General features: G+C 34.4%; 1 protein-coding gene across 1 annotated transcript in view; it reads left to right on the top strand.

Annotated features, from left to right (window-relative positions):
- Positions 1 to 26,563, top strand: part of SLCO6A1 (solute carrier organic anion transporter family member 6A1) — a 79,815-nt gene that overhangs the window by 7,627 nt on the left and 45,625 nt on the right. The window contains exons 2-6 of the mRNA XM_069492235.1: positions 3,586 to 3,846; positions 10,028 to 10,213; positions 11,958 to 12,054; positions 16,847 to 16,968; positions 18,487 to 18,596. Of these exons, the coding sequence (XP_069348336.1) occupies positions 3,586 to 3,846; positions 10,028 to 10,213; positions 11,958 to 12,054; positions 16,847 to 16,968; positions 18,487 to 18,596 (776 nt within the window). The remainder of the gene's footprint in view (positions 1 to 3,585; positions 3,847 to 10,027; positions 10,214 to 11,957; positions 12,055 to 16,846; positions 16,969 to 18,486; positions 18,597 to 26,563) is intronic.

The following is a 26,563-nucleotide window of genomic DNA, read 5'->3' as shown; positions in this document are numbered from 1 at the left end:
CTATTGAAAATGGTTCACTGGAAGTCAGTGGCATATAATGACAAAAAAAATATTTAAAATATTGCCTAGGATAAAGTTCTTATTGAAGGCAAGACTTTGGGAAACCAAATACCTTCTGCGATTGACTCTTATGGTGGAACTTTTGACTACAAAAATTCTAGGGTTTCCTGACTGCTTTTGATTTCACAGGAATATTTACACAAAGAAAATGAGAAGTATAGGGTGCGGTTAGAAAATCTGTAAGCCTCTCTAATGGCTTTATGGGAAACTCTTATCATTTTTAGCCACATCCTGTTTATTTTGGGCAGTACCAACCCTTATTCACAGGTTGCAGAATTACAGTGCAAGCTGAACTCACAGACTCATCACATCACTTATGTGGGAATTGGGATATTGATTGGAGAAGAGTGGAACTGTGAGAATTAGGATAAAGGCATTCATGTGGAATTCAGTGAATCTGAGAACCATGAATCCCCAAATCCCATACCTCCGTTGCCAGTAGGAGCAACTGTTCTTCTATATCTGAAGAGAAGTCAACCCCTTGCTCAAAGACTCTGAATTGACCTTGCCCACCTTAAGGGAGTACTGACTCCCCTCTTGACCCATCGCACCACCCCTTGCTGCTGCCAGACTCATAACTAGAATCAGACCTGGCCTTTCCAGGATGACTAACATAAAGTCTGTCTTGGGAGAAAATATCTTATGTATCAAAAATTACCTTGCCACTTCAGTAATGTTTCTAGAGACCAATTGGTTTATAATATGCAGGGCTCTCTCTTCTAAAATGAAGGACTGTTCATTTGTACCATCCACTATTAAGAAAGAGACACAGTTTTTGGTGAGCCTCTGTAGTTTTTTGAAGGTGGGAGTGTGCTATGGTAGCATTATAGCCCCACTCAGAGGAGACCCTGAAAATTAGAGGAAAAGGGAAGTCCTCTGAGTGGACAACATTCAGCAGTGCATCTGATCTTCCACATTGCCTGGATACCATGCTAACCATTGCCTAGTGATTTGACTGTTTGGTGACCTGAAAGGCTGGGTAAGTGGTGTGTCTCTAAATGAACAGAGTTATCCTATGTGAATGTTCACCAAAAGAAATCCTTTGCACAGGAGGCTTTCGATAATGAGGTAGATAGATAAACATCCTGTGAATATTAGCTAGCCTCTTTCCCTGGCCATTTTCTCTCTTGTTCAGTGGGCTTTTGTTCAGAGTGACAACTGCATCAAGGTTATATGGAGGTTATACAAGAGCTGAATGAATGGCTTTACCTTCACCAGAACTGATCTGGCTATTGCAGTGCTTAGTGCCTGCCTTGCTACCAGGAAAAGTAAATATAATCTAAGAAATGGCTCCATTCTTGAGTGAAACCCAGCTGCTTGCACAGGTGGATTACATGGTTATGCTTCTATTATGAAATGGGCAATAATTTATCCTCATTGAATTGATATTTGTTTTAAATATGGGTTCTTCTTTTGTCACCATGGTTCTTCCAGCACTACCATAATTGGACTTAATGAATGCCTTGTGTACCATTCTGATCATATTTACCCTCACATTGCTTCTAATTAAGGAACTCATTTTACAGCAAAAGAAATACAGCAAGAGGTTCATGTTCATGGAATTCACTGATCTTACTATATATCTCAGTAACCAGAAACTCTTGGCATTAGAGATAATTATAATGTTGTATTAAAGACTCAGATAAGACTCCACCTAGTAGACAATAATCAACAATTTTGGGGTACTGTCCTATAGGATGAGATATATGCTTCAAAATAGCAACTATATATGTTATGTGGGATCAAGTGGTAGAAAAGGGGGTGAATAGTAGAAAGAGTTTAAATATCAATTGTGGTCTCTTAACCATTTAAAGAAACACAAATTGCAGCAGCTGTGCATTTTCTCGTTTGTTTTATGTGTATACACACAAAACATATATACATTTATGTGTGTATACGTTTATATATGTATATATCCCAATTCTTTATTTTTTCCCTTCCTCTTTCCCTTCCTATTTTATTTTTATATCAATACTTTATATAAGGTAGATAAATTTACTCTAGGTTATAGACTATGCCTCCTTTAGAAGGAGAATTAATACCTCCATCCCAGAGATGGACTCAGTTACTGACAGTACATATTTCCTGCTTTGAACACTATCCTCCTTGGTGACATCTAAAGTGGGAGTTAAAGAAAATTCTTCCCCTGAGTGCAGCAAAATTTGGTATTGGTCTGTTAAACTAGTTGTGGCTCCAAGTGTGGCTTCTGGTTTCTTTGGCAATACACTTCTCTCACAAATTTAGTTAGGCCTGTGATATGTTTGCTTAATTATTGGTGGTTGCCTTTGCAATTTAGTTTTTAGGTTAAAGAAAAAACATGCAGGTTTATGACAAAATTAGGAGGATTAACATCACCCTGAGATGGATATGGTGATTGATTGGTCTATGTGTCTCTCTTTTTTGGGAAAAGGTGAGAGCATCTTTGTAAGAATAATAATTGTAATATGTTATGCAGAAGCATGATGATGTTGCTATTTATTTTTTATGTAAGTTTACATATAGGAAGAAGGTTGAAAATGTATACTGAATAGTCAAAGGGTGAACTCTGCGAGTTATTTGTTGGCCATCGACTCCATTGCTCACTATTTGCCAGGGGACTGGCAGCCTGTAAACTACATTTCCCAGAGTTCTTTGCCAGTGGGCTTCCACTTAGGTATTGCTAGTGAGAGGCTGTGGCCGTAGGTTTGAAAAGGGGCAAAGGGAAACTTATATTTTTCCCTTCTCTGTTTCTAGCGGTGTTTTGGGCAGCAGGAGCAATGCTGAGTGATTGAAGGCTCCTGAGTTTATGCTCATGAATAAATGTGGTTCCATCAGCAGTATAGTGCTCATGGGCTCTGGCTCTGGCAACTGCAAGAGCAGGAGAAGCAGCAGGTGTCTGTGAGCTGCCTCTCATAGCATTAGGAATAGTATGGGCTCCTGGCTTCCTGCAAAAAGAGGTAGTGATTGCAGTTCTAACAGCGGCAGCAGAAGGAGTAGCAGCAGCCCATGCTCCAGCAATTTTGGTTGTATGGATATCATGAGTTTGGATTTGTAACTATTTTCCCTTTTCACTCCAATAAATGTACTACTTTTGTAACCAATTTTTATATCGATTTATTTTGGGGGGAGAATGCATTAGGCTTCAACTATTTTGATAATGTTTTATTTCCTATTCTGTCTGTTAGATAAACAGTCATTATATTAATACTTACTAATTTTTTTATAATTGAAATATAATACATTAAAATAAAGAGCAGTACTAAATGAGATGATATAATAATTAGTATTTTTCAGAAAATTACTCATAGAGGTAGTTAAAATAGTTTCAGAAATTCAGTTAGCAATTATTTCATAGAGGTCAAGGCCAATTAGTGTTTTAGAAAAGAAATCTTTATATGCTTATAAGTTTTAAACATTCAAAATAATGTAAAATAACCTTAAATCTGTGTAAATTCAGTTTTGCTTTGTAATAATTATAATGGCGATTTAGTTTGTCTCTTAAAATACATATTATTGCTTTCTTTTTTTTTATTTTTTCATTTTTAGGTATTTTGTTTTCTCTTGTGGACTTGAGCGTTGCCAATTTCCAAAAGGACTATAATCTGAAACTCATTGAAAATTTTGCATTGGCATTCAGTTATGATATTTCATCTGGCCTGATAGCAATATTTGTAGCATTCTATGGAGAAGGGAATAAGAGAATAAAATGGATTGTAGTTTCCTCCTTTTTAATAGGATTTGGATCACTTTTACTTGCTTATCCATTCATTAATAGCAGATATAATCAACAGAAGGTAGAAATTGAAGGTAAGATTTTAAAATATACTGTCATATATCAAATCAATATTCATTTAAATCATTGGCTCAAGGAACTTGAAATAGACAATGATACCTGTCTGTTTGTATATCCATCCATCCATATCGATTTATATGACCAAATTTACTAATTAATTATAGCTCCCTAGTGACCATCTATGTCATGATCATAGACTATTTCATATAAGAGATGGACCTAGGAAGGAGGAGAAAGAATATTTTGGGATAATTGTTTTGCAAAATTTTTTTCTTTTGTTAACTTTCATATATGTTATGACTCTCTTGAGAACCTGAGTAATTCCTTATGTCTTCCATCATATGCTTTAATCAATGTCTTTTTTCTGACCTCAACACACACACAGACACACACAAGCATGAATACAAACATAAAACCATAAATCTACACACAAAAAAAGAAAGATCAGACCCTTTGTAGCTACTCCTATTATTTCAAAATGGGAGCTGCTCTTTGACATAGTACTTCAGTCTTAATTGGCTGGGCGTGGTGGCTTACGCCTATAATTCTAGCACTCTGGGAGGCCAAAGCAGGAGGATCATTTGAGGTCAGGATTTCAAGACCAGCCTGAGCAAAAGTGAGACCGCATCTCTATTAAAAACAGAAAAAATTAGCTGTGTGTGATGGTGTGTGCCTGTAGTCCCAGCTACTTGGGAGGCTGAGGAAGGAGGATTGTTTGAGCCCAGGAGTTTGAGGTTGCTGTGAGCTAGGCTGACTGATGCCACTGCACTCTACCCAGAGCAACAGAGTGAGACTCAGTCTCAAAAAAAAAAAAAAAAAAAAGAATCTTAAAAAAATTTGTGGCTTCTTCGCTTTGTTTTTTTTTGAGTCAGGATCTGTCTCTGTCACCCAGCCTGGAGTTCAGTGGTGTGCTCACAGTTCACTGAACCTCAAACTCCTGGGCTCAAGTGATCCTCCTGCCTCAGTATCCCTAGTAACTAGGACTACAGATGTGTGCCACCACACCCAGATAATTTTTTTTAAAAAGTTTTGTAGAGACTAGGGTCTCACCCTGTTGCCCAGGCTGGTCTCGAACTCCTGGCCTCAAGTGGTCCTCCTGCCTTGGCCTCCCAAAGTGCTGCGATGACAGGCATGAGCCACCAGGCCCAGCCGTTTTTAAAAATTTATTCCACTGTCTTTGCATTATTTCCACTAGATCAAAAGGCTATTTGAGGTTTCATAGCTCTATTTTTGACATTATTGTATCAAGTCCTTTCTTGTCACATACAGGCTTATATCTGTATTGGAATACATTTGCCCATTTTGGCATTTTTAAACTGGACTTTAGCAAGATATGGTGACAAAAGGCAGGAGGATGTCTGTGTGTGTACACGTATAGTACATGTTTATGAAATGTACAGAGTGTGCTTATGATGTGTATTTATGATGTGCATTTCCAATATATTAAATATAAAAATAGTTCATATTAAATACAATAATTACTATAATCAACATATTGATATACTGTATCATTCATATATTAAACAATATGTTGATATATCAGTATATGAACTATATAATATGCATGTATGTCATATATTTATACTTATGGAACATTTGACAGGTGGTTAAACTAGAAGATTACTTATGGGAAGAAAGGAACAGAAAACACTTCATTCCTATGTTTACCTTAACCCTATTCTGGTCAAAAAGAGTGAAAAATTAGGGAACACTGCTTGATACATATTAAAAATGCCAATCAGTACTCAACAGGAGTCATAGGGGTAGAAACAGTGCAGTCTTTCTTCTTTCTGTGACTTTTTATATCATCTAGATACTAAATGTTTTATGTTTTGCGTTTGATTAGGAGCATAAAATTCATGTAATACCTATTTAGTGTATTTAGGGGGTGACTCTGTGCTTCATACCAGAGAAGGAGAAATACAGTAAATAGTCTGCAGAAGTGCTCATTTCAAATAATGATTTATGCAGATATTTTACTTATTATGTTTGAAAGTTTAATTCTTACATAACTACTTTTCTATTCTATGTTCATATTTCAGTTTATGTATATATACATATATTACTACTTATATATATGTATATATGTATATTGCATTTCTATATTTTTTATTTTATCTTTTTTTCCTTCATCTTTTTGTTTCTGAATATTTCTCCTACTCTGTCCGCTTTCTATACTCTCCAGTTAGCTGCTGTGCCCATCGTCTCTTATGAGTGGTCTGAACATCTTTGGTACAGTCCATTTACAAGCAATTCTTATTCTCTTTCTCTGCTGCCCCAACCCCATCAAGTCTTCTGTACTGATGACGTGTTAATCTCCAACCCCTGTGCCTCAGTCAACATGTAGATATTATACTCCACTACATGCTTGGGAAGTTAAAACTGAGATTTTTCCATTAGTTCATGAAAACACCTGTATCACATTCTGACCTTTGGTTTATGGAGATCTACATTTAAGTGATCCCCTACACGTATTCATGGTTTCAGTACATTGTCACTTTATGGAGAACTTCCTAAATGTCTATTATCCAGGTCTCTGATTACACTGATCAATTCTTCCAATTTATATGACAAAGACAAAAGTTCTTTTCTTTCATTGGAACCTTCAGTATAGTGATAACTATTTTCTTCCTTCATCAGATTCTGCTTCGTGTTACTTCCTTTCATTTGTAACTTATTTTATGTCCCCTAATATGAAATATTGAGTTTATTATGAATTGATAATTCATAATATAAATTATTAATTAAAAATATTAATATGAAATATTAGAGATTTTCAAACACACTGTAATCATTATCCTAAGCTCCTTTGTCCCCTTGCTCTTCCTTTCCCTGGCCTGTAAAGCTTTTGACCCAACCACACATCTTTACATATACCTCGGCTGCTGATCAGTCTTACAATGAATCTGTTGCTGTCAATTTCAATTGCGCTCTCAAATGGATCTGTTCACCGAAAAACATTTTTTAAATCCAAGCTCTCTTCCATAATTCACAACAAGGATTTTAGACTTTCTTCAATTAACTCTTATCTTCTGTGTTGGATGGAGAATACATGTCATAAAAGAAAATTGCCTTAACTTCTTGACATAGAATTTATAATTTTGCCTGTGTTTGCATGTTGACATTCTTTACTTCTTCCTTCCTGTTAAAATGGAAAAAAAAAAATCCCAAAACATTTATGCCCTTGTAATATTCTCAAATTTAAAAAATAATTAATTAAATAGCAGACTCTAAGGGAAAGGAATGAAAGGGCAGGGGGAAAGATTTTTACTAGATGAACACAGGGAGAGTTTCAAGAGAGGTCACAAGAATATTCTGCTGTTTTTGAATTATTTCCATCTTAGATGGATCGTTCACTCCAGCCTGTCCTTAACCCATTGCATGTCAGTGGTTTGTACAGTCTGAGACACCAAGGTCTTTGGGCTCAGTGGGTGTTTCTGACTCAGTGACGTCACATTTCCTTTCGAGACTTCATTCTTTTATCATTTTAGTGCTTTTCCAAATTTCGTGGTTTAAGGGAACACATAATCACAGGATTCTTATTACTGGCATCATCTTTGGATCTTATAAGTTTATTGTAACTCTGGCTGGCAGTTTTGAGGTCAGCAAATGAATCTACTTTTTTCACTCTGAATGGATTACTCTTACTTAAAAAATTAGAAATATGTTAACACTAATGCTCTTGAGTTTTTTTGTTGCTATTAATAATACTTCATCTGAATTATTTGTTTTATCATGGAAATAAACTCACATGAGCACTTAAAAAAAAATGGAAGCGATGTACCCTGCTAAACATCTTGTGCTCTCCCTCTCCTTGAGGACTTTGTCCCATTGGAGATCTTCTCCCTCCTCTTTCTGCACATTCTCTTTCTCTGTTGGTTCCCATTTATTGACACTTAAATGTGTTCATGTTCTTTCCATTCTTTTTTTTTTTTTTTTTGGTGGGGAATGCAAAGTGGAGTTAGGCATTTTTTTTTTCATATTCTTTTTTTGTTTGTTTGTTTGTTTTTGGGTTTTTTGTTTGTTTGTTTTGTTTTTTTATTTCGGCTTATTATGGGGGTACAAAAGTTCAGGTTATGTATATTGCCCATGCCCCGCCCATCCTCCCCGCCCCCAGTCAGAGCTTCAAGGGTGTCCATTCCCCCATTGTTCTTTCCATTCTTAAACAATAGCGTCTCCTGTTTATCTTTTTGTACAGCCTTCCCATTTTTAGAGACAAAATTTTTGAAAGAATTGTTCATATGTCTTGATTTTTATCTCCTATTCCTTCTTGATACCACTTAAATATGTCTTGGATCTTAGACACTATAACAGAATTATTTTCATCAAGTCACTAATGTAATTCATGCTATTTAACATAATGAAAACTTTTTATTTGTTATATTTCTAGAGCTATTACCAGCATTTTGTAATACTCATCACTCCCTCCTTTTTGAAATCATCTCCTCTCTTGGTTGCTGCTTAGAGTGGCCATATAACTTACAGTCCAAAAAAGAGATTTTTTTTTTAGTATGACAAAAGGTACTAAAAGATTTGTTTATTCTATTGGGAAAATAGTTGTTTTCAGATATGAATCAATAGAAAGCTCAGGACTTGATCCCTAGGGGGAAAAAAAAACAAGCAACTTGAATTTTCTAGGAGAAAGGAAGGGTAAATAGACTGGGGACATATTTTATGATTATCAGCAACATGAGAACAAGAATGATGGGATTTCAAAAACAAATAAACAAATAAATAGAAGGAAAAAAAAAAAAAAGAAAAAGGAGCATGAAGGACTTCCCTGAGTTTATTAATTGCGAATTCAAAGTAGGATTCGTATGGTTGTGTGTTTTTCTCCAGCCACATTCAACTTTAAAGGTATAGGGATAGAGTGGGAAAAAGAGTTTGACTAGGGTCGAAATTTTAGCAAGGGATTGCATGACCTGAAAGAGAACAAGGGAATTACAAGTGTTTAGATGATAATGAGAGAAGTAATGACATGAAAGGGACATTGGGATAGTGAAAGGAAATGGGATCAATGGATTATAGGATCATTAGCCTGATGAGTTTTAAGGATTGTTGGAATTGGGTTACAAGAAGGAGTGAGCTGGAAAAATAGAGGTGTTTAGAATGTAGATGCTTGAAATTGCAATTAGAGGAGGCTTGTAGTTATTATTTTTGATATTTAAAATGAGTAGCTAAGGTAGGTGAAGTACAGTGTGTAAGAGGAGAGGAGTTCAAGGAACTGAGGGGTCATGGTGTTGGAAATATCACATTGATATTTATATCATAACAGCTTAATATGTCTATATAAAATTGAACTATCAGCATTTGAATCACAATTCTAGAGACCCCTTCTCATTTGATATGGAGCCAGACATCATTCCATGTGGGTACTAAGACAGCTGAAAGTTTCCATTTGTGTACTATTTTGCAATCTGCACTTTAATAGTATTTCCACAATAATATTTTAAGAGAATTTGTTAAATTTCAACCAAAATGGCCACAATAAATATGATTTAATAGTGTTGTGTAGATCTACCAAACTAATAACAAATGCAATTACACAAACATTTATTTAATACTGTTCTAACACCATGCAAATTAAAAAAGTATAAGAAATACACTGTAACCCGAAGGAAATTAAAATCTAATGCATGGCCACATGACTAACTCTAACAGAGAGAAATGCTTACCATGGAATGCTTTGTCCTAATGAGCCTCTATTCTAGAAGTTATTGGGTCTAAAATGGGAAATTGTTAAGCAGGGTGACACAGAATTAATATAAAGATTGCTAAAGAACTGGACATAGGACTGAACTCAGAAATTAATCTTTGATAATTCAGATCTGAGATCAAAAGCCAGGAGAACTGGATGCCAAATTTAAGAGGAATATGTTATATGTGTGTGTAAATGTATAGGTATATAAATGTATGTATGCATACATAAATGTCTGTACATTTTGTTTTGGTTTATAATATGTGCATCTTTTCCAGTATTCCCACAAATTTTCTTTCATAAGGGCATTTTTCTGAGAACATGATGGCTGACTGTAGTACTACTACATTCAATATAAATGAAATGCTAACTAAAGGAAAAAAGCATAATGGTGGAAATAACTTGTAAAAGGGAAAATATTTCATAAATCATACTGCATATTTATTGTATGTTTAACTTTTGAATTAACAAAAATGTAATTATCATCTTTTCAAAAGATATTTGCGAAGCAACAAAGGTTATCAGTCCTTGCCGGAAAAGCAAACCATCTTTCAAGTTGAAATACCTATCTTACTTCATCCTTGGGCTGACTGTGCAGGGAATAGCAGGAATGCCTCTTTATATCCTTGGAATAACCTTTCTTGATGACAGCGTTAAGACACACTCACTTGGTACCTATATAGGTAAGTTTTTTTCTCCTCTGATAGGATTGACTTATTTTGAATTTTCACTGATGAGCTTCTATATTTTGGTGTGCATATCTAAACTGATATAGAAGTACTAACTGTTGGCCCTTATGATAACATTGTAATAAATGATAACTGGCATGCTTCACTTCAAAATCACTTTGAACTACCTCATTTTGAGGAGCTGCTAGAAATTTAGAATTCTAGACAGGTCATCTGAATGTCACTGAAAATATGTAGACCAATAGAAAAAATACATACTTTCTTAAGTAATAAATACTATACTCTTACCATATATACAAATATATGTATATTTATATATGTGTGTGTGTGTATATATATATATATATAATTGAATGCAACATAGTATCCCCTATTTACAATGGGTTATGCTACTGTATCCTACCATAAGTAATTCTGGAGACCTATCAGAATAGCCTATACTTTCTTATTGTATAATATATTCTGATCATTTATTTATACAGTTATCTAACTATCATTTTTGAAAATAAATGTAAAGTTTTTATATACTTATTGTGAAGGCAACTTAAAAGAAAATATTAATGCTATTTTTCACCAAAATAATTATTTTCCACCATAGGTAAAACAAGTCACATTAATAAAGTAAAATAGATGATATTCATATTTCTGTTTGCATTTAGAAAAAACATTGCAGTAATTTATTAGTGTTGGTTGTGGGTAGCAGCAAATCTGTGGGATTTACTTTTGGTTCTACTGAATAGCAATTAAAACACACATCTATATACTATAGAGAGAAGCTTACTGTGTTGCCATCTTCTGCTATGCTGGTAGCTAAGGTGAAAGATGCAAAGGTGATGATGTTAAAGTATTATCTTGTTATAGTGCCAAAAATTAAAATGAAATAAGGTATATTGAATTTATATTCATGCTAAATATAAATGTTTATTTATATTACATTAAATATATATTAATAGATTAAATAAGGTATAATGAATTATATAATTCAGTTATCTGAGTTGTATGTTTGTTTTTTTAATTTAATTAACAAAACTATGTTAATGGTTATCATCTTTTCAAGAGATACTTGCCAAGCAATGAAGGTTATTGGTACATGCGTAAAAAGCACTAATACCTGCATTGGATAATATAATATGTGTAATTGTTAATTTTATGTGAGCTTAGTTAGCTTATGACACACATTTATTTGGTGAAATACCAATCTAGATGTTTCTGTGATGTTATTTTTAAGATGCGATTAACATTTACAATCAGTAGACTTTGAGTAAAGCAGATTCCCTCCATAATGTGGGTGGGCCTCACCCAACCAGTTGAAGGTCCTGAGAGCAAAGACTGAAGTTTTCCAAAGAAGCAATTCTGCCTCAAGACAGCAACATCAACTCTTACTTGATTTTCCAGCCTAATGGCCTGACCTACAAATTTGGAACCTGTTAGGCTCAAAACTGTATGAACTGATTCCTTAAAATCAATCTCCCTGTTCTCTCTCTATAGATAGATAGATAGATATGTATGTGTGTGTATATATATATATATATATATATATATGGATGGATAGATATTTGGCTATATATGGAGATATATATATGGATATATCTCCTGTTGATTCTGTTTATTTTGAGAACTCTAATATAGAATGCTCAGAACAACTTTCAGAAGTAATCCATTTCAGTCAATTAATCTTTATCATCTTATGACAAAGCAGGCTTATAAAGTTGCTTGAATTTCAATATTTATTTTATAGGTATTGCAGATGCTTCATCAACGCTTGGATATGCTTTAGGTTATGTGATAGGAGCACCACTAGTTCAGGTCTCTGAGAATAATACTTCTGAGATAAAGTAAGCCATTTTTTTTCCTTTTTAATATATTTACTGAATAGATACTATAGCTTATAAATAAACATATATTTAATTTGTAATAACCTTTTTTTAGAAAATATATGCAAGTGTGACTGATATGCGCAAATATAGACATACAAATATATCTAAAATGTCCATCTTAAATATTTTTAAGTGTATAGTAGTTAACTATATGCACATTGTTTGCAACAGATATCTAAAACATTTTCATCTTGCAAAAAATGGCAATCATCATTCTACTTTCTGTTTCTGAGAGTTTGGCTGCATTAGCCACCTCATAAAATTGGAATAATGCAGTATTTGTCTTTCTGTGACTGGTTTATTTCACATAGTGTAATATCTTCAAGTTTCATGCATATAGTAGCATATAACAAGATTTCCTTATTTTTTGAAGACTGACTAATATTCCCTTGTATCTATATACCACAATTTCAATGGATATTTAAGTTGTTTCTACCTCTTGACTGTTGTGAATAATGCTAATGAATGTGAGTGTGCAAATATTAGTATCTGCTTGAGATCATGTTTTCAATTTTTTTGGATATATACTCAGAAATGGGACTGCTGAATCATATGATAATTCTATATTTAATTTTTTTGAGGAACTTTCATACTGTTTTCCATAGTGGCTGCACTATTTTACATTCCTTCCGACAGTGCAGTGTTTCAATTTCTCCACATTCTCACCAATCCTTGTTATTTTCTACTTTTTTATATAGTGGCCATCCTAATTGATATTAGGTGATATCTTATTGTGGTTTTGATTTGCATTTGCCAGATGTTTTAGTGATGTTGAGCATCTTTTCACATGCTTGTTGCCATTTATGTATCTTCTTTTGAGAAATGTCAATTCAAGTCCTTTGGCCATTTTTAAATCAGATTATTTTTTGTTGCTGTTGAGTTGAAGGAGTTCTTTATATATTTTGCATATTAGCCCCTGTTCAATATATAGTTTGCAAATATTTTATCCCATTATTTAAGTTGCCTTTATACTCTGTTGATTATTTCCTTTATTGTACAGAAGTTTTTAAGTTCTATGTAGTCCATTTGTCTATTTTTGGTTTGCTGCCTGTTCTTTTGGTGTCGTACCCAATAATTAATTGTCAAATCCAATGTCCTGAGGCTTTTTCCATACGCTTTCTTCTAGGGGCTTTATAGTTTCAGGCCTTACATTTAGTTTTAAATCCATTTTGAGTTATTTTTGCATATGGTGTAAGGTAAGTATCCAATTCATTCTTTTGGTTGTGGATATCTAGTTTTCCCAATGCTGTTTTTTTTTTCACATGCAAACAAAAAAAAGTAGATATAACTTTTTTTGAAAAGTCTTAGCTCATTATGTAGCCTTGGCACCCTTGTCAAAGATCATTTGACCATTTACATGAGAGTTTATGTCTGAGCCCTCTATTCTGTTCCATTGGTCTATGTGTCTGTCTTTATACTAATATTATACTGTTTTGATTACTGTAGCTTTGCAGTCAGTATATTTTGAAATCAGGAAAGGTGATGTCTCCAACTTTGTTTTTCTTTCTCAAGATTGATTTGGCTGTTAAGGGTCTTTAGTGGTTCCATATGAATTTTAAAATTATTTTTTCTATTTCTGCAAAAAATTCATTGGAATTTTGACAGGGATTGCATTGAATCGTGTATCACTTTGGGTAGCATGAACGTTTAAACAATATTAATTCTAACTCTAAAAATATCAATAGTAATTTCCATGTTCAATTCATGAACACAGGATATTTTTCCATTTATTTGTGTCATCTTCAATTTCTTTCAGCAATGTTCTGTAGTTTTTGGTGTATAAGACTTTTACCTTGTACATTGTTCATTGCTGGTGTATGGAAATGCAACTGATATTTGTGTGGTGATTTTGCATCCTGCAACTTTACTGAATCTGTTTAGCAGTTTTAACAGTTTTGTGGGGGGGGGGGGTGTGTGTGATCCTTACGGTTTTGTGCATATGAGATCATGTTATCTGTGAACTTCTTTTGTTCCAATTTAGATGCCTCTTATTTCTTTTTCTTCCCTGATTGCTCTGGTTAAGACCTCCAGTATATCTTGAACAGAATGGTGAGAGTGGGCATCCCTGCCTTCTTCCTGATCTTAGAGAGAAAGCTGTCTGTTTTTCACCACTGAGTATCATGTTAGCTGTTGACTTTTCATATATGGCCTCTATTATGTTGAGGTAATTTCCTTCTATTCCTAGTTTGTTGAATATTTTTGTCCTGAAAGGGTATTGAATTTTGTCAAATGCTTTTTCTGAATCAATTGACAAATCATGTGTTTTGTGTCCTTCTTCATTATGTTAATGTGGTGTGTTACATTGATTTTCATAAGTTTGATATAAGTCTTTGCAGGAGTAAATCTCACTTCATCATAATCTATAATTTTTAAAATGTGTTATTAAATTTGATTTGCTAGTATTTTGTTGAAGATTTTTTCATCAGTATTCATCAGGAATATTAGTTTATAGTTTTCTTGTAGTGTCTTTGTCTGAGTTTGTTATTAGAGTAATATAGGCCTCAAAGAATGAATTTGGAAGTATTCCTTCCTATTCAAATATTTGAAAGAGTTTGAGAAGACTGTTGTAATTCTTATTTAAATTTTTGGTAGAGTTTTCCAGGGAAGCCATCTGGTCCTGAGCTTTTCTTTGTTGGAAGGTTTTGATTACTGATTCAATCTCCTTACTACTAGTTACAGGTCTGTTCAGATATTTTGTTTCTTTATGATTGAGTCTTGGTAGGTTGTACTTTTCTAGGAGTTTATCCATTTCTTCTAAGTTATCCAATTTGTTTCCATATAATTGTTCATAGTAGTTTCTTGTGAACCTTTACATTTTTGTGGCATCAGTTATAATGACTCCCTTTCATTTCTGGCTTTTGTTACTTGAGTCTTGTCTCTTTTTTCTTAAGTCTAGCTAAAGATTTGTCAATTTGATTAATCTCTTGAAAAAAACCAACTCTTTGTTTTGTTAATTTTCGTTATTGTTTTTCTAGTCTCTATTTTATTTGCAGTATTTTTGCTCTAATCTTTATTTCCTTCCTTCTGCGATATAAATATGTATTTTATAGCTGTGTTTTAATTATGTATTGGGAATTAGTACCATCAGTGACCTCCTCCTTACTTTCTTGTTCTCTCTTTGAGATGATGGAATTAATTAAGGAGCTATAACCTACCACTTTAAGAAAATAGAGAGGTTTATGCTCCATTTCTGAGACTCTGGGTTTATATAAAGGCAGAACTAATAGAAAATGAGATACAGAAGAACAGTTCCATAGTTACTTATTTCTAGAGATGCTTCCTGAAAGGTCTCCTGCTATCTCCCCTGACAGCTTACCTAGTTCTTACCTGGCTAGTGTAAAGTTTTGGTAGCTGACAGACAAATATCATAAAGGGGATAGATAAAATGTCAGGGAATAAGTTAAGTGCTGAATGTATTCTGTTTGCCTCTCTAAATTCACTCTCCATCTTTCTAAAATCTTTTCCCAGGGAGGCTAACTGATATTGACAGCCTCAATATACTCCTCTGTATTATAGATTTCAGCTGGGCTTGGCCAGCAAGGAGCAATGGCAGATGAAAAGGCAGAAGCAGCTTAAGGCTTCTTTCTGACGAGTGGGTGCCCAGATTGACTGTATCCCTCTTCTGAAGGCCACAACCTCTCAACAGCCTGCCCTCTCCATTTATTAAAGACCATTCTTTTTGACCTTCAGACCTATGGGAACAGCTTGCTACTGTTGCTAGCCCCAGAACTTTGGGCTATGTCTTATTCATTTCCCTCAAGTCTGCCTACACCACTAGACAGTTCCCTCATCACTCTCTTCAGATGATCTAGGGGGTATACCATATGTTTCCTATCAGGAGAGGAGACAAGACAGAGAGACTAACAAAGGGTGCTCAGGGTGATTTGGAATGATCACTCAAAGGATAAATTTACATTAAATCTGGGAGTTCAGAGAAGGGACTAGAAGAAAGAGATTTAAAAGTATATCTGATTTAAAGGGTCATATGCCCCATCTGCAATTGTGCAACTGAAAGGGGCAGGCTTGCCATAAAGGTCAAGGTGCTTTTGTAAAGTGGGGCAGGAATGATTTTAAAGGAGAGGTAAGATTTAAAGAGATAGTCTTCCAAATTCATAGCCTCTGATGGAGAAAAAAGTTAAACAGGAACAAACAAGCACCTTTTTTTTTTTTTTTAAAGTAGTACTACCATTTGATCCAGCAATACCACTATTAGACATCTACCCAAAGGAACAAAAGTCATTCTGTAATAAAGACAATACACTCGAGTGTTTATGGCAGCACAATTCACCATAGCAAGGATGTGGAAACAACCCAAGTGCCCGTCAATCCGTGAGTGGATTAATAAAATATGGTATATGTATACAATGGAATATTACTCAATTATAAAAAATGATGGTGATCTAGCATCTCTTATATTTTCCTGGATAGAGCTTGAGCCCATCCTCTGAAGTGAGGTATCATAAGAATGGAAGAATAGGCACCAAACAAGCACCTTTTGTAACCTGAGTGATGCCAGGGAAGAGAAGGAAAAGGGAAACATTAGGATCTTGTAAGACAAAAGAAAAACACATGATTAGAGGATTGACAACCACTCCCTCTGAACAAAACGAACAATAGTGACAAATTAGCAGAAAATGTTCCATTTCTCTCTCTCCCCCTCCCTCCATCCCTCCCTCTCCCTCTGTTTGATTATGGCTTTGTTTTAATAAAATACCCAAAGTTGACATTTTTTATTTTTTCTCTATTAAAGCACTGAAAATGGTAATGATAATCCACAATGGATGTGGTCTTGGTGGAGTGATTTTCTTTTTACTGCTGTTGTTGCATGGTCTACATTAATACCATTGTCATGCTTTCCAAACAGTATATCAGGTGACTATAAAAATATAATTTATTAAATTAAAGGACAATAGTTTTTCCCCACCCTGGCCCCTATTCTCAGAGAATGGCTATACTACATTTCTTTGTGAATATGCTTCTTCTCATAGTGGTCTGTCATAGAGATACAATGCCATGTACTATTGTTATTTGAACAAATGAAACAGCTTTGCACCCAGATATACTTTATTTTTGTACCAGAATTGCATTAGTACATATTTTTTCTTCTCATTATTTTCTTTTAAAAATACTTTATAACTTAGGTGATGAGTGCACTAAAAGCCCAAACACCACCACTATGCCATATATACGTGTAACAGAATTCAACTTGGACCCCCTAAATCTAATTAAAATAATAATGAAAAAATTTACTAGGCATCCACCCAAAGGAAAAAAAGACATTCTATAATAAAGACATCTGCACTCAAATGTTTATGGCAGCACAATTCACAATTGCAAAGACGTGGAAACAACCCAAGTGCCCATCAATACATGAGTGGATTAATAAAATGTGCTATATGTATACCATGGAATATTACTCAACTACAGAAAACAATGGTGATCTAGCACCTCTTATATTATCCTGGATAGAGCTTGAGCCCATCCTTTGAAGTGAGGTATCACAAGAATGGAAAAACAAGCACCACATGTACTCACCATCAAATTGATACTGACAGATCAACACTAAGGTGCTCACACGGCAGTAATATTCATTGGGTGCCAGTCAGGTGGGAGAGAGTGGGGATGGGTAAACTCACAACTAATGGAGGTGGAGCACACTGTATGGGGGAAGGGCATGCTTGCAGCCCTGGCTTGGGCGAGGCAAATGCATTACATGCAACCAAAATGTTTGTACCCCCATAATATCCTGAAATAAAAAAATAAATCCTGAAAAAAAATTAAATGATTTATAGCTAGAGTTCATAAGTTGTCTTAAATAATGAAGCATATTTAAATCTACCTACTTAGCATTATTTAATGTATGAATTACCTCATAGAATTGTTGTAAGGTAAAATAATGATTAAAATTCTTTTGGAAATGCTGAAAAATACATATAAAGTCAGAGAAATCTAATACTCTCCTAATTATAGTAACTTTCATTGGCACAAAATATTTTTTAGTAACATTAAAGATTATTCTTTCATACTTTATGGCAAATATCCTAGCCACTTGCCAAGTATGGCTATTTAATTTTTAAATTAAATTAAATTGAAAATTCATATGATCAGTCATAGCAGCTACATTTCAAGTATTTAATAGCCACATGTAGCTAGAGGCTACAGTATTCAAAAGTACAGATACGGAAAATTTTCATTATCACAGAATATTCTTTGAGACAGCACTCTTTGAGAAGAATGTGTTTTTTAGTTAATCAGATTGACTTTAGCTTATTCAGAACTAGCTCACTTGCCATTCCAGGACTGAGTTTATTAGGATGTGTAAGTATATTTCATGTATGTGTTTTAGTTATTTGAATATGTCATAAAATTCTTTTACTTGTTAACATATAGGTACGGAAAAGGTAAAGGCTGAGAAACAGAAAGAACCTCAATTCCTTTACATCAGACTTAAAGATACAGAAGCTCCAACAACTATCAAGAATTTGCCTGCTGCTCTTTGGGTAAAGTAAAACATTATGTATGAACAAGCCGATGAAGTCAACCTGTGCAATTTTCTAATAGTGAAGTTAGGAAAATAACCATAAAATGTTCAACTTAAATCTTGGCATGACTTTTGAAGTCTTTTAATTAACCTATTCATTTTACAGATAATGAAAAATAGGACCCGCTCTACCTAAGTGGCATAGCCAAGAACTTGGCTAATGTCAGAGACTGGTACCAGCTATTTTTTTCTTTTTTTTAAATTTTACATTTATAATATTTTGTGTTTATTTTTTCCCCCTGCAGAAATAAATAAGACATTTAATGAGATGACATGTAGGTATCAACATTATCTTTTTAGTATGTTTAAATGACTGAGAAGAGAACTCTAGAAGTTAACAAATATTCCCACAAACATTTCCATTACATAGAAATTATCTTATCTCAATATAAAATGGAGAAATCTTTGTTTCTCTAGGTGAGAAACAAGGTCTACAAAACAGACATTGGGGAGTTAAAAAAAAAAAAACAATGTTGCTTATAGAATTGTATTTCTCACATATAGATTTTTTTTCAACTCATTTCCCAAATTACATAGAACTGTTTGTCAAATCAGATCTTACGTGGCTAGACAAAATGAGTTTCTCCCTCTCTAATGCTTTGATAGATCTTTTGATTAATATAAAATAATATAATAATATATGGATGCTTTTTGTTATACTAGTTTAATTCTTCCTAAAATGAACAGATATGTTGTATGAAATCAGAATTTGTTTTTACTTATTTCTATTCACTGTTTATGTTTTTTATTAAATCATTGTTAACAAATGACCATGAGATCTATGGAGGAAGGAAAAGGAGAGAAAACTTTATTTTTAGAGAGATAATCTACAGATCAGGGAATGTAGCCTCTGGGAAAACCAAAAAACACATGCTCTGAAGAGGGAAGATGGAAAGCTGACATTTATATCTTTTAGGGTCTGCCTTATATGCATATTTAGCCGGTTTGGGAAAAATCTATGAATATTTATGAGGGAAGCTCATGACCAGTGGGCAAACATATATGTAACATACATTCTATGTTCATTTTAGGGTGGAGTTTTAACATTAAAATGAGGTGGAATGTGGTTCTTTCTGTCAAAAGGAGAACTATAGGGCATAAAGACGTTTTGTGCAGTCTCTGTAAGCTGGCTGAAACTGGCTTGAGGTCTGTGGCTGTTTTATCAGGAAAGAATGTTTGCAAGGTCTGTCTCCTGTCCGGTTGAAGCTGCTGGTGGCACCACAGGCGGGAGGTGGGTTGAGGGGTCCAGTCAGCATGTGTCGGGTGGCCTGCTGGGGTCAGTTGGGAAACTCTCAGTTGTAGCTGTTTCAACAGTTTTTTAAGGGCTAGTTTCTTCCCGGTTACAGGAAAGAAGACTTTATGGCAGTTAGTAATACAGGGGAGGTATGTGACCCAAGCCTCTCCCTGCTATGGCCACTTGATTCCATTTCTGATATGCCCCATTTTAGCCACAGGAAGTCTGTTTTGTCTGTCAGCTGGGAGTATATTTTAACATACCTCCTTTTAGTTGAAACCTGCTAATAAACAACATTGATGACCAATTTATGTCATGTTCCATATTGGTGCCTAGCTGGTATGGTTACCTGCTCTGGGCCCATCAAGTCCCCCAATGGGACTCATGTGGCATGGAGGCTTATAGCCAATTGAATAACTCAGGCCACGCAAGGGAAGGGGTAGACAGGCATTCATTAGCTTAGGTAAACAGGTAGAGAATTGGTATAGCTTATAAGGCTTTAGGGTAACATTATTTTTAGCTAACATGGAATTACAACAGGTTCATCTTATCTATCAATCAGCTCTGTAAGTTGTGCTACTATGACTTTGGTTTTAACCACAGACTTATAGCACTAAGTACTTAACTGACAAGAAGAGAAGTAAGATAGAGACAATGATTATGACAAGAGTTTGAAGAGTAAGATGAGAGGAAATTTCCTGGCTCCATGGGAAGGTAACTAAATAGGTCATTGAGAAGTTCAGTAGTTTGTACTTTTTGTAACCATTTGGCCTATTGGATAATCTTGTTTAAACGGATCTTTCTTTACTTCTCCTGAGGTGTTGATATAAGTATAACAAGTGGTTGGCTATTGTGCAAACTCCCCTTGTTTGGCAAGGAAGACGTCTAAAGCAATTCTGTTATCTACTACTACTTGATCCAGGGAGTTTAGGGACCTTTCTTGGGGTGTGATGCTTTTCGTGTTGTGTTCAGCAATTTGACCTACTGTGGCTGACAAATTTCTTATCTCTGTTAGTGTATGTTCCATACCCCAGAACAACTATACCTAAAAGGCTCTGCCACTGGGTGTCTTGATAGCCTCTTGGTAATTCTCTTTTGGTCTTATGGAGTAAAAAGCAGGACCATTTTTATAATTGAGGTGAATAGAGAAAGGGGCAACGTAATGACCAAGAAGGCAAAGCCCTTCAATTTGCTAGCTATTTATGTATCTTTATGCCCAAATGTGGGTTGGTGGGTTAGACCCAATGCCACACACAAAAATGTGTCCCCTAGGGGCACAAGTTATACCCCCAATGTTGTGTCTATTTAGCTGTTGACTTATGGGTAAGGTGTTTCAAACGCCAGGGAACAATGTATGGCTTTCCAGAAACCCATAGAGGCCTCATATTTAACAAATGGCAGTCGCTGGCATAATTTGCTTTGGTTTTTCTGTTTTGGACAGTCAGTCACCAGATATAGCAATGAGGGTGGGAGGCTGGGAATCTGAGAGGATGATGGTTTGAGAAAGGTGAGAACTGAAATGTGTGTTTTTTGTCTGAGTTAGAAAAATTCATCTGTGCCTGGTTTGGGGCTAGACAGACCTAGTGGGGGTGACATTATTAAGCAGGGGCTAGAAGCAAGATCTCATTTTAGGTGGTGAATATAAAAAGTAACATTCAGAGGGGGCAGATGTAAATATACGGTAACATTTGGTGTGTCAGAGAAATTGATCCCTGGTACAATGAGTGATATATAATGATCTTAGATGGTCTTTGGAATTTGGTGACAAATCCAGCATTCTGAGAGATTATCTCCATCTACCACACTTTGGGAGAGATTAATCAGTGAATTATCTTTCCAAACCTGCAAGGGCTTGACTAAGAATGAAAAAAGGTCAGTATAGTTGTGATCATGAAAAATGGAGAGAGGGTGGCCATCTTAATTATGTAAGAAATTGAACCAAGGGAGAAACCTTGAGGCACGGAGTCCCATATGAACTCCTGAGGATTACTAACTAAACTTTGTGGGTTTTCTTTAAGGAAATAAAGTACCTGGCTGATGAGAAGTGACAATATTTTTTGGATTGAAGGTCACATGTTGTAGAGAGAAAGTTTTAAGCCTTAATGATAGAAAAGTGGCTCGAATAGGGGTAGACAAGGGAGGTCTACAGATGTCTAAATATAGGAATACATGGAATTACCTTAGCTTGACATAAGATGTCTGGTATACACAAGATTCCTAAACTAGTAATAATTAAAACAATTATAAAGTGTGTGTAAGGGCCGGGCATATTAGTTTAAAATAAACAAGGTGAAAGTAAGTATCCTGTTTTACATAGAATAGTAACAGTTATGAAGACTCCTAAAGCACTTAGTGTAATGACCACTATAAGGTAAGTATAAGCATTCATCTGGATACAGGCCTGGTCCGGAGTCTTGGGGGGGATGCAGTCCACCTCAGCTGTTGGCATCTTTTTGTCTTGGCATTGAGGCTTTAGTCAACTTGAGCTCAGTGTCAGATATTGGGGTGGAAGTCCAGACTTGTGCAGGTATCTTTTTTAGGTGGGATATGTGGATGCAGGAGACACTATCCAGATTACGCACTATAAAAGGATTCCACAACCTTGTGGTAGTTTTTAGAGCATTAATAAGTGCTTGGTAGTAAGTTAGAAATTCTCCCTGTAACTGAGCAGAGGAAAGCATTTCTTCAGTCAGGTGCATAGATTGACCACTAGCCATGGTTAAAAATCTGATGAAAGTTTACAAGTGACAAGGAAATTTGGTTATTTCTCTTATATAGCATTTTAAGATAATAACCAGAATTATGATCAATAACATATTAGGTTTTCTATGAATTTATATAATTTTTGGAACATTTATATTGACAATATAGCCATAAATGCAACTAAAAGAAGACATAGTATCATTTATTATTTGAAAATGTTTCTTATGTAATTTATCAAGCCTAATCATTTAATATCTCTGTAAGATGAGAAATATATCCTTTGAGGCCTTCCAGGGTCCCAGCTGGAAAATTTCAAAGTCAATTCTAGGTCAAAAATACTTAATTTAGGATTCGATTTGGGGGAAGTTTCTTAAAGATATTAAACAGCTCAAAACATTTGATCAAAATGGAATCAAAAGTCACTATAAAATAACAGTCATTCGTTTAACCAGAATGATAATCAAAAACTTTAAAAGCAAATTAGAAAGGCACATGGATGGAAACATCTTAACTCATTTAAAGCTCAGTTTTTTTTAAGTACTCAAAAACCTAATATAGACAACACAGAAATTATCTTACTAAAATAATAAAATAAATCAATAATAAAATAATATTAGGTAAATAATAAAATAAAATAAAAATAATGAAATATAACAAAATTTTGTTTCTTAGGACAGTTAACAAAAGGTAGAGAAAAACCTCCTGCAGTGTTATTATTCCTCCTTATGGGAAGCCCATTTAGATAACCAGGAAGCCAAACCTGATGAAATGGATACTTGAATTAATCAGACACAAGAAGAATGTGTCCAAGGTTATGAGTATACATTATATTATAGAGGAATGTAAACAAGAAAACTAGTACCTTGGACAGGGGAATATATAGCTCTTAATAACGGCATGAGAAGTTTCCTGATTATACAATTTAGACATACCAAAAGCTAAAACTATAGAATCAAGTTACATTGAAGACAAACATTGCCTTTTCTAGGCCTTAAGAAACATTTCAGCATCAGGTCATAACAGCAGAATTAGAACCAGAGAAAAAAGTTACAGGAGCTGATGAGAAAGTTGGAGGAGAGATTTACCATCTCAGACCTTCTCAAAGAGAGAAAAAGCAGAAACCAGTGAGATACAGCAAAAGTTGAATTTCTGAGATTTAAATCTGAGAAGTTCCAAAAAGAAATACATTAAAAACCTGTTTATATTTTTAACCTAAATTTGATGAAATTAAAAGTCAAACCCTTCTCTTTTCATTTTGTTAAGAACAAATCAATATGTTAAGAAAATCTTGTTCTAACCAAAATTTTTAGTTTTGTATTAATGTATTTCAAATATCAAAGCTCAATCTTTAGAGAGACTTATAAATAAATTTTCTTCCAATTATAGCTAAGTTGATCATACATAAAATTCTTTTTATTAATTTCACTTTAAATAACCAGTCATTTTATTTTAGGACAAAAAGTCACCACAGAAGATTTTCTTTTATCATACAAAATTATTCTCTCTCTGTCTTTTTTAAACCTTTCTTGCCAAGAAACATATCTTCATATCTATAGTTTTCTCATCTTTCTTTCCTACTTATTGGTTATTTTTTACCTTGTTTTTATTTTCTTCCTAAATCCATACATTAAACAACTTTAACCTCCAAATTAGACAAAATTATTCTTTATCAATAAAGAACATGACTTTATGCTTTTCTTATAATTTTTCTCATTAAAAACATATCTTATATATTTTTACATTTTATGTATAGAATTATATAATTAAAATTTTTAACTCTTAAATATTAATGAAAACCTAGGAAGCAAGAAATCTTCAATTGTTTGTCACGTTAGTATTTTATAGATGAAACCATTTTAATTTTTAAAAATATTTTTTCCTATAACATAATTTTTTTCTTAATTGGAAATGACCCAGACATTTAATGAATACCTATTATTTAATTTACCAAAACCTTAAGATTTTAAATTACATGAAAATTTTATGTATAAATATTTGTCCCATTTACATTTACCTAATTTATTTATTTTTAATAGTGTATCAAGATTATTTATGAAAACCGAGAGACAAAGGTAGTCATCATTTTAAGTTATTTCCTTGTTAATCATTTATAGAGCCTGTGAATATAAATTGTTCACCCAAGTAAGAAACTGAAAGTTAAATACATGGGTACTTTGCTGATAACACAGAAGACTCAGCTGTTTTCATTATATCATCAATATTAAATTAGTCTTAACTTACCAAAAAAATCACAAAAAGATCATTCTGTTTTTGGTTGAGTTTATGGTTTTGAAACCTTTGTGTCAAACCCTGACACCTTAAAATGTCCAGCAGAAGCAAATACAAAGCTGTCTGGCCAGTAAACCCAGGCTTCCATGATTGAGAGCTCCGTGGAAAAGTCCAGGGGAATTGTAGTCAACAATAACAATATTGGTGCCAAACAATTGGGAAAGGTCAGCATCACAGCTGCCAATGGTACCAATACTGTTCTGAGTAAACAACAGACCAACCAAAAATTTAAATGGTACTATCTAGGCAATGATGTTTGGCTTTAAATTATGTAGTTATTTGCTTATTGGTAGTCAAAATATTGAATTTCCTTTGAAAGCAAATAAATTACTATTGTAGAAAGTAGAATCAATGTAAATTTTATTTAAATAACATGATTTTGAAAGCTGTATTTATTACTTATATTTAGGTCAAGACATTTTGTACTAGTTTTAGCCTCTAAGTAGTCCTCTACGTGTGACTTTAAATAAATTGGTTTTCATGGAGGCAGAGAAGGTGAGATGCCAGCATGGCCAGCGGAACATTTTTAAACCTGAAATTAGCAGCATTTTCTAGGTGAGGTATTTTACTCTTATGGACAAATTTGATGAAGAGAACAATTACTTATTTTCCATAGCTAATTTTACACGTTTAGCATAAACAATCAAGACCAGAGCAAGTGAGACGTTAAATCGCCTAGTAAAACACTTCAGAAGTTCAAAGAAGTTTATTGGTACCCTCCTCAACTTACGTTTTGCTTTTATTTGTCTATAGGCACTACGGTGGTCTTTTACTGGTTGGATCAGTCTCCTGCTATGCAAACTTGATTAGGGTAGGGAGTAAATTAATGCTTCCACTGCATGAAAGAGAAAGTTCCAGAATTAGTTGGGACACTATATGTCCCACTGTCACTGAAACTTATTTGAGACTTTAGAAACTATTTCCTCCTTGCAGCATTCCTCTGCATTGATTTTCTCATTAACATTTGTTTCCCAGTGTTACTAGGACACTTTCCTGAACTTGAGCCTACTTTTCTGGGACCTTTATACCTCATACTTTTTATTTTGCTGATCCCCTACTCTTATTTAAGACTCCTACTAAGTAAGCGCATGCAGGAATACCTACCCTAGGTAGAAAGCATAATTTCAGAACAGCATGACCACCCCCTTCCCTGCCCCTGGTGCGGTAAAAACCCTGGTTGTAGACAAATTCCGTGAGGGACTAGAGCTACTTAAGAAATACAGTACTGTGAGGTAAGACGAGTTGCATACAATTATCTGCTACTGTGCATCACTAATTTGATTTCTCCTTTTGTGTATCAATACCAACCAGAATTGAGTCTGAGTTCACTACATGAAACTCTTTGGATACTTATTTATAAACCTGGCTTTCTTTTTTGCCTCCCATATTCATACCTAAGGAAGGATTTTTTGTAAGAGCAGGAAAATCTAGACATTTTATTGGAAGAGAATCTTAGTGTTTGCTATGCTCACAGTTCCTTTCTGAATAAAGTGCCCTGAATTGTTTCCTTGCACACTAGTTACCATGTTCAGTATGATGTAATCCACATGTCCTAACCAAAACTAGGTTCTGGGATCAGCACTTAAGCCCAAGAGAACAATCTTTAGATTTTCCCTAAACCTAGCAATATCCTAGCTTGAGAAAAATGGCCAGTAGGGACACCTTGCTATAGAGTGACTAATTTAGTCAATTCCTCTTTC

The sequence above is a fragment of the Eulemur rufifrons genome, chromosome 17 (genome assembly GCF_041146395.1).
Source record: "Eulemur rufifrons isolate Redbay chromosome 17, OSU_ERuf_1, whole genome shotgun sequence".
Lineage (NCBI taxonomy): Eukaryota > Metazoa > Chordata > Mammalia > Primates > Lemuridae > Eulemur > Eulemur rufifrons.
The sequence above is the reverse complement of the archived record's forward strand: the minus strand, read 5'-3'. Positions and strand labels throughout refer to the sequence as shown.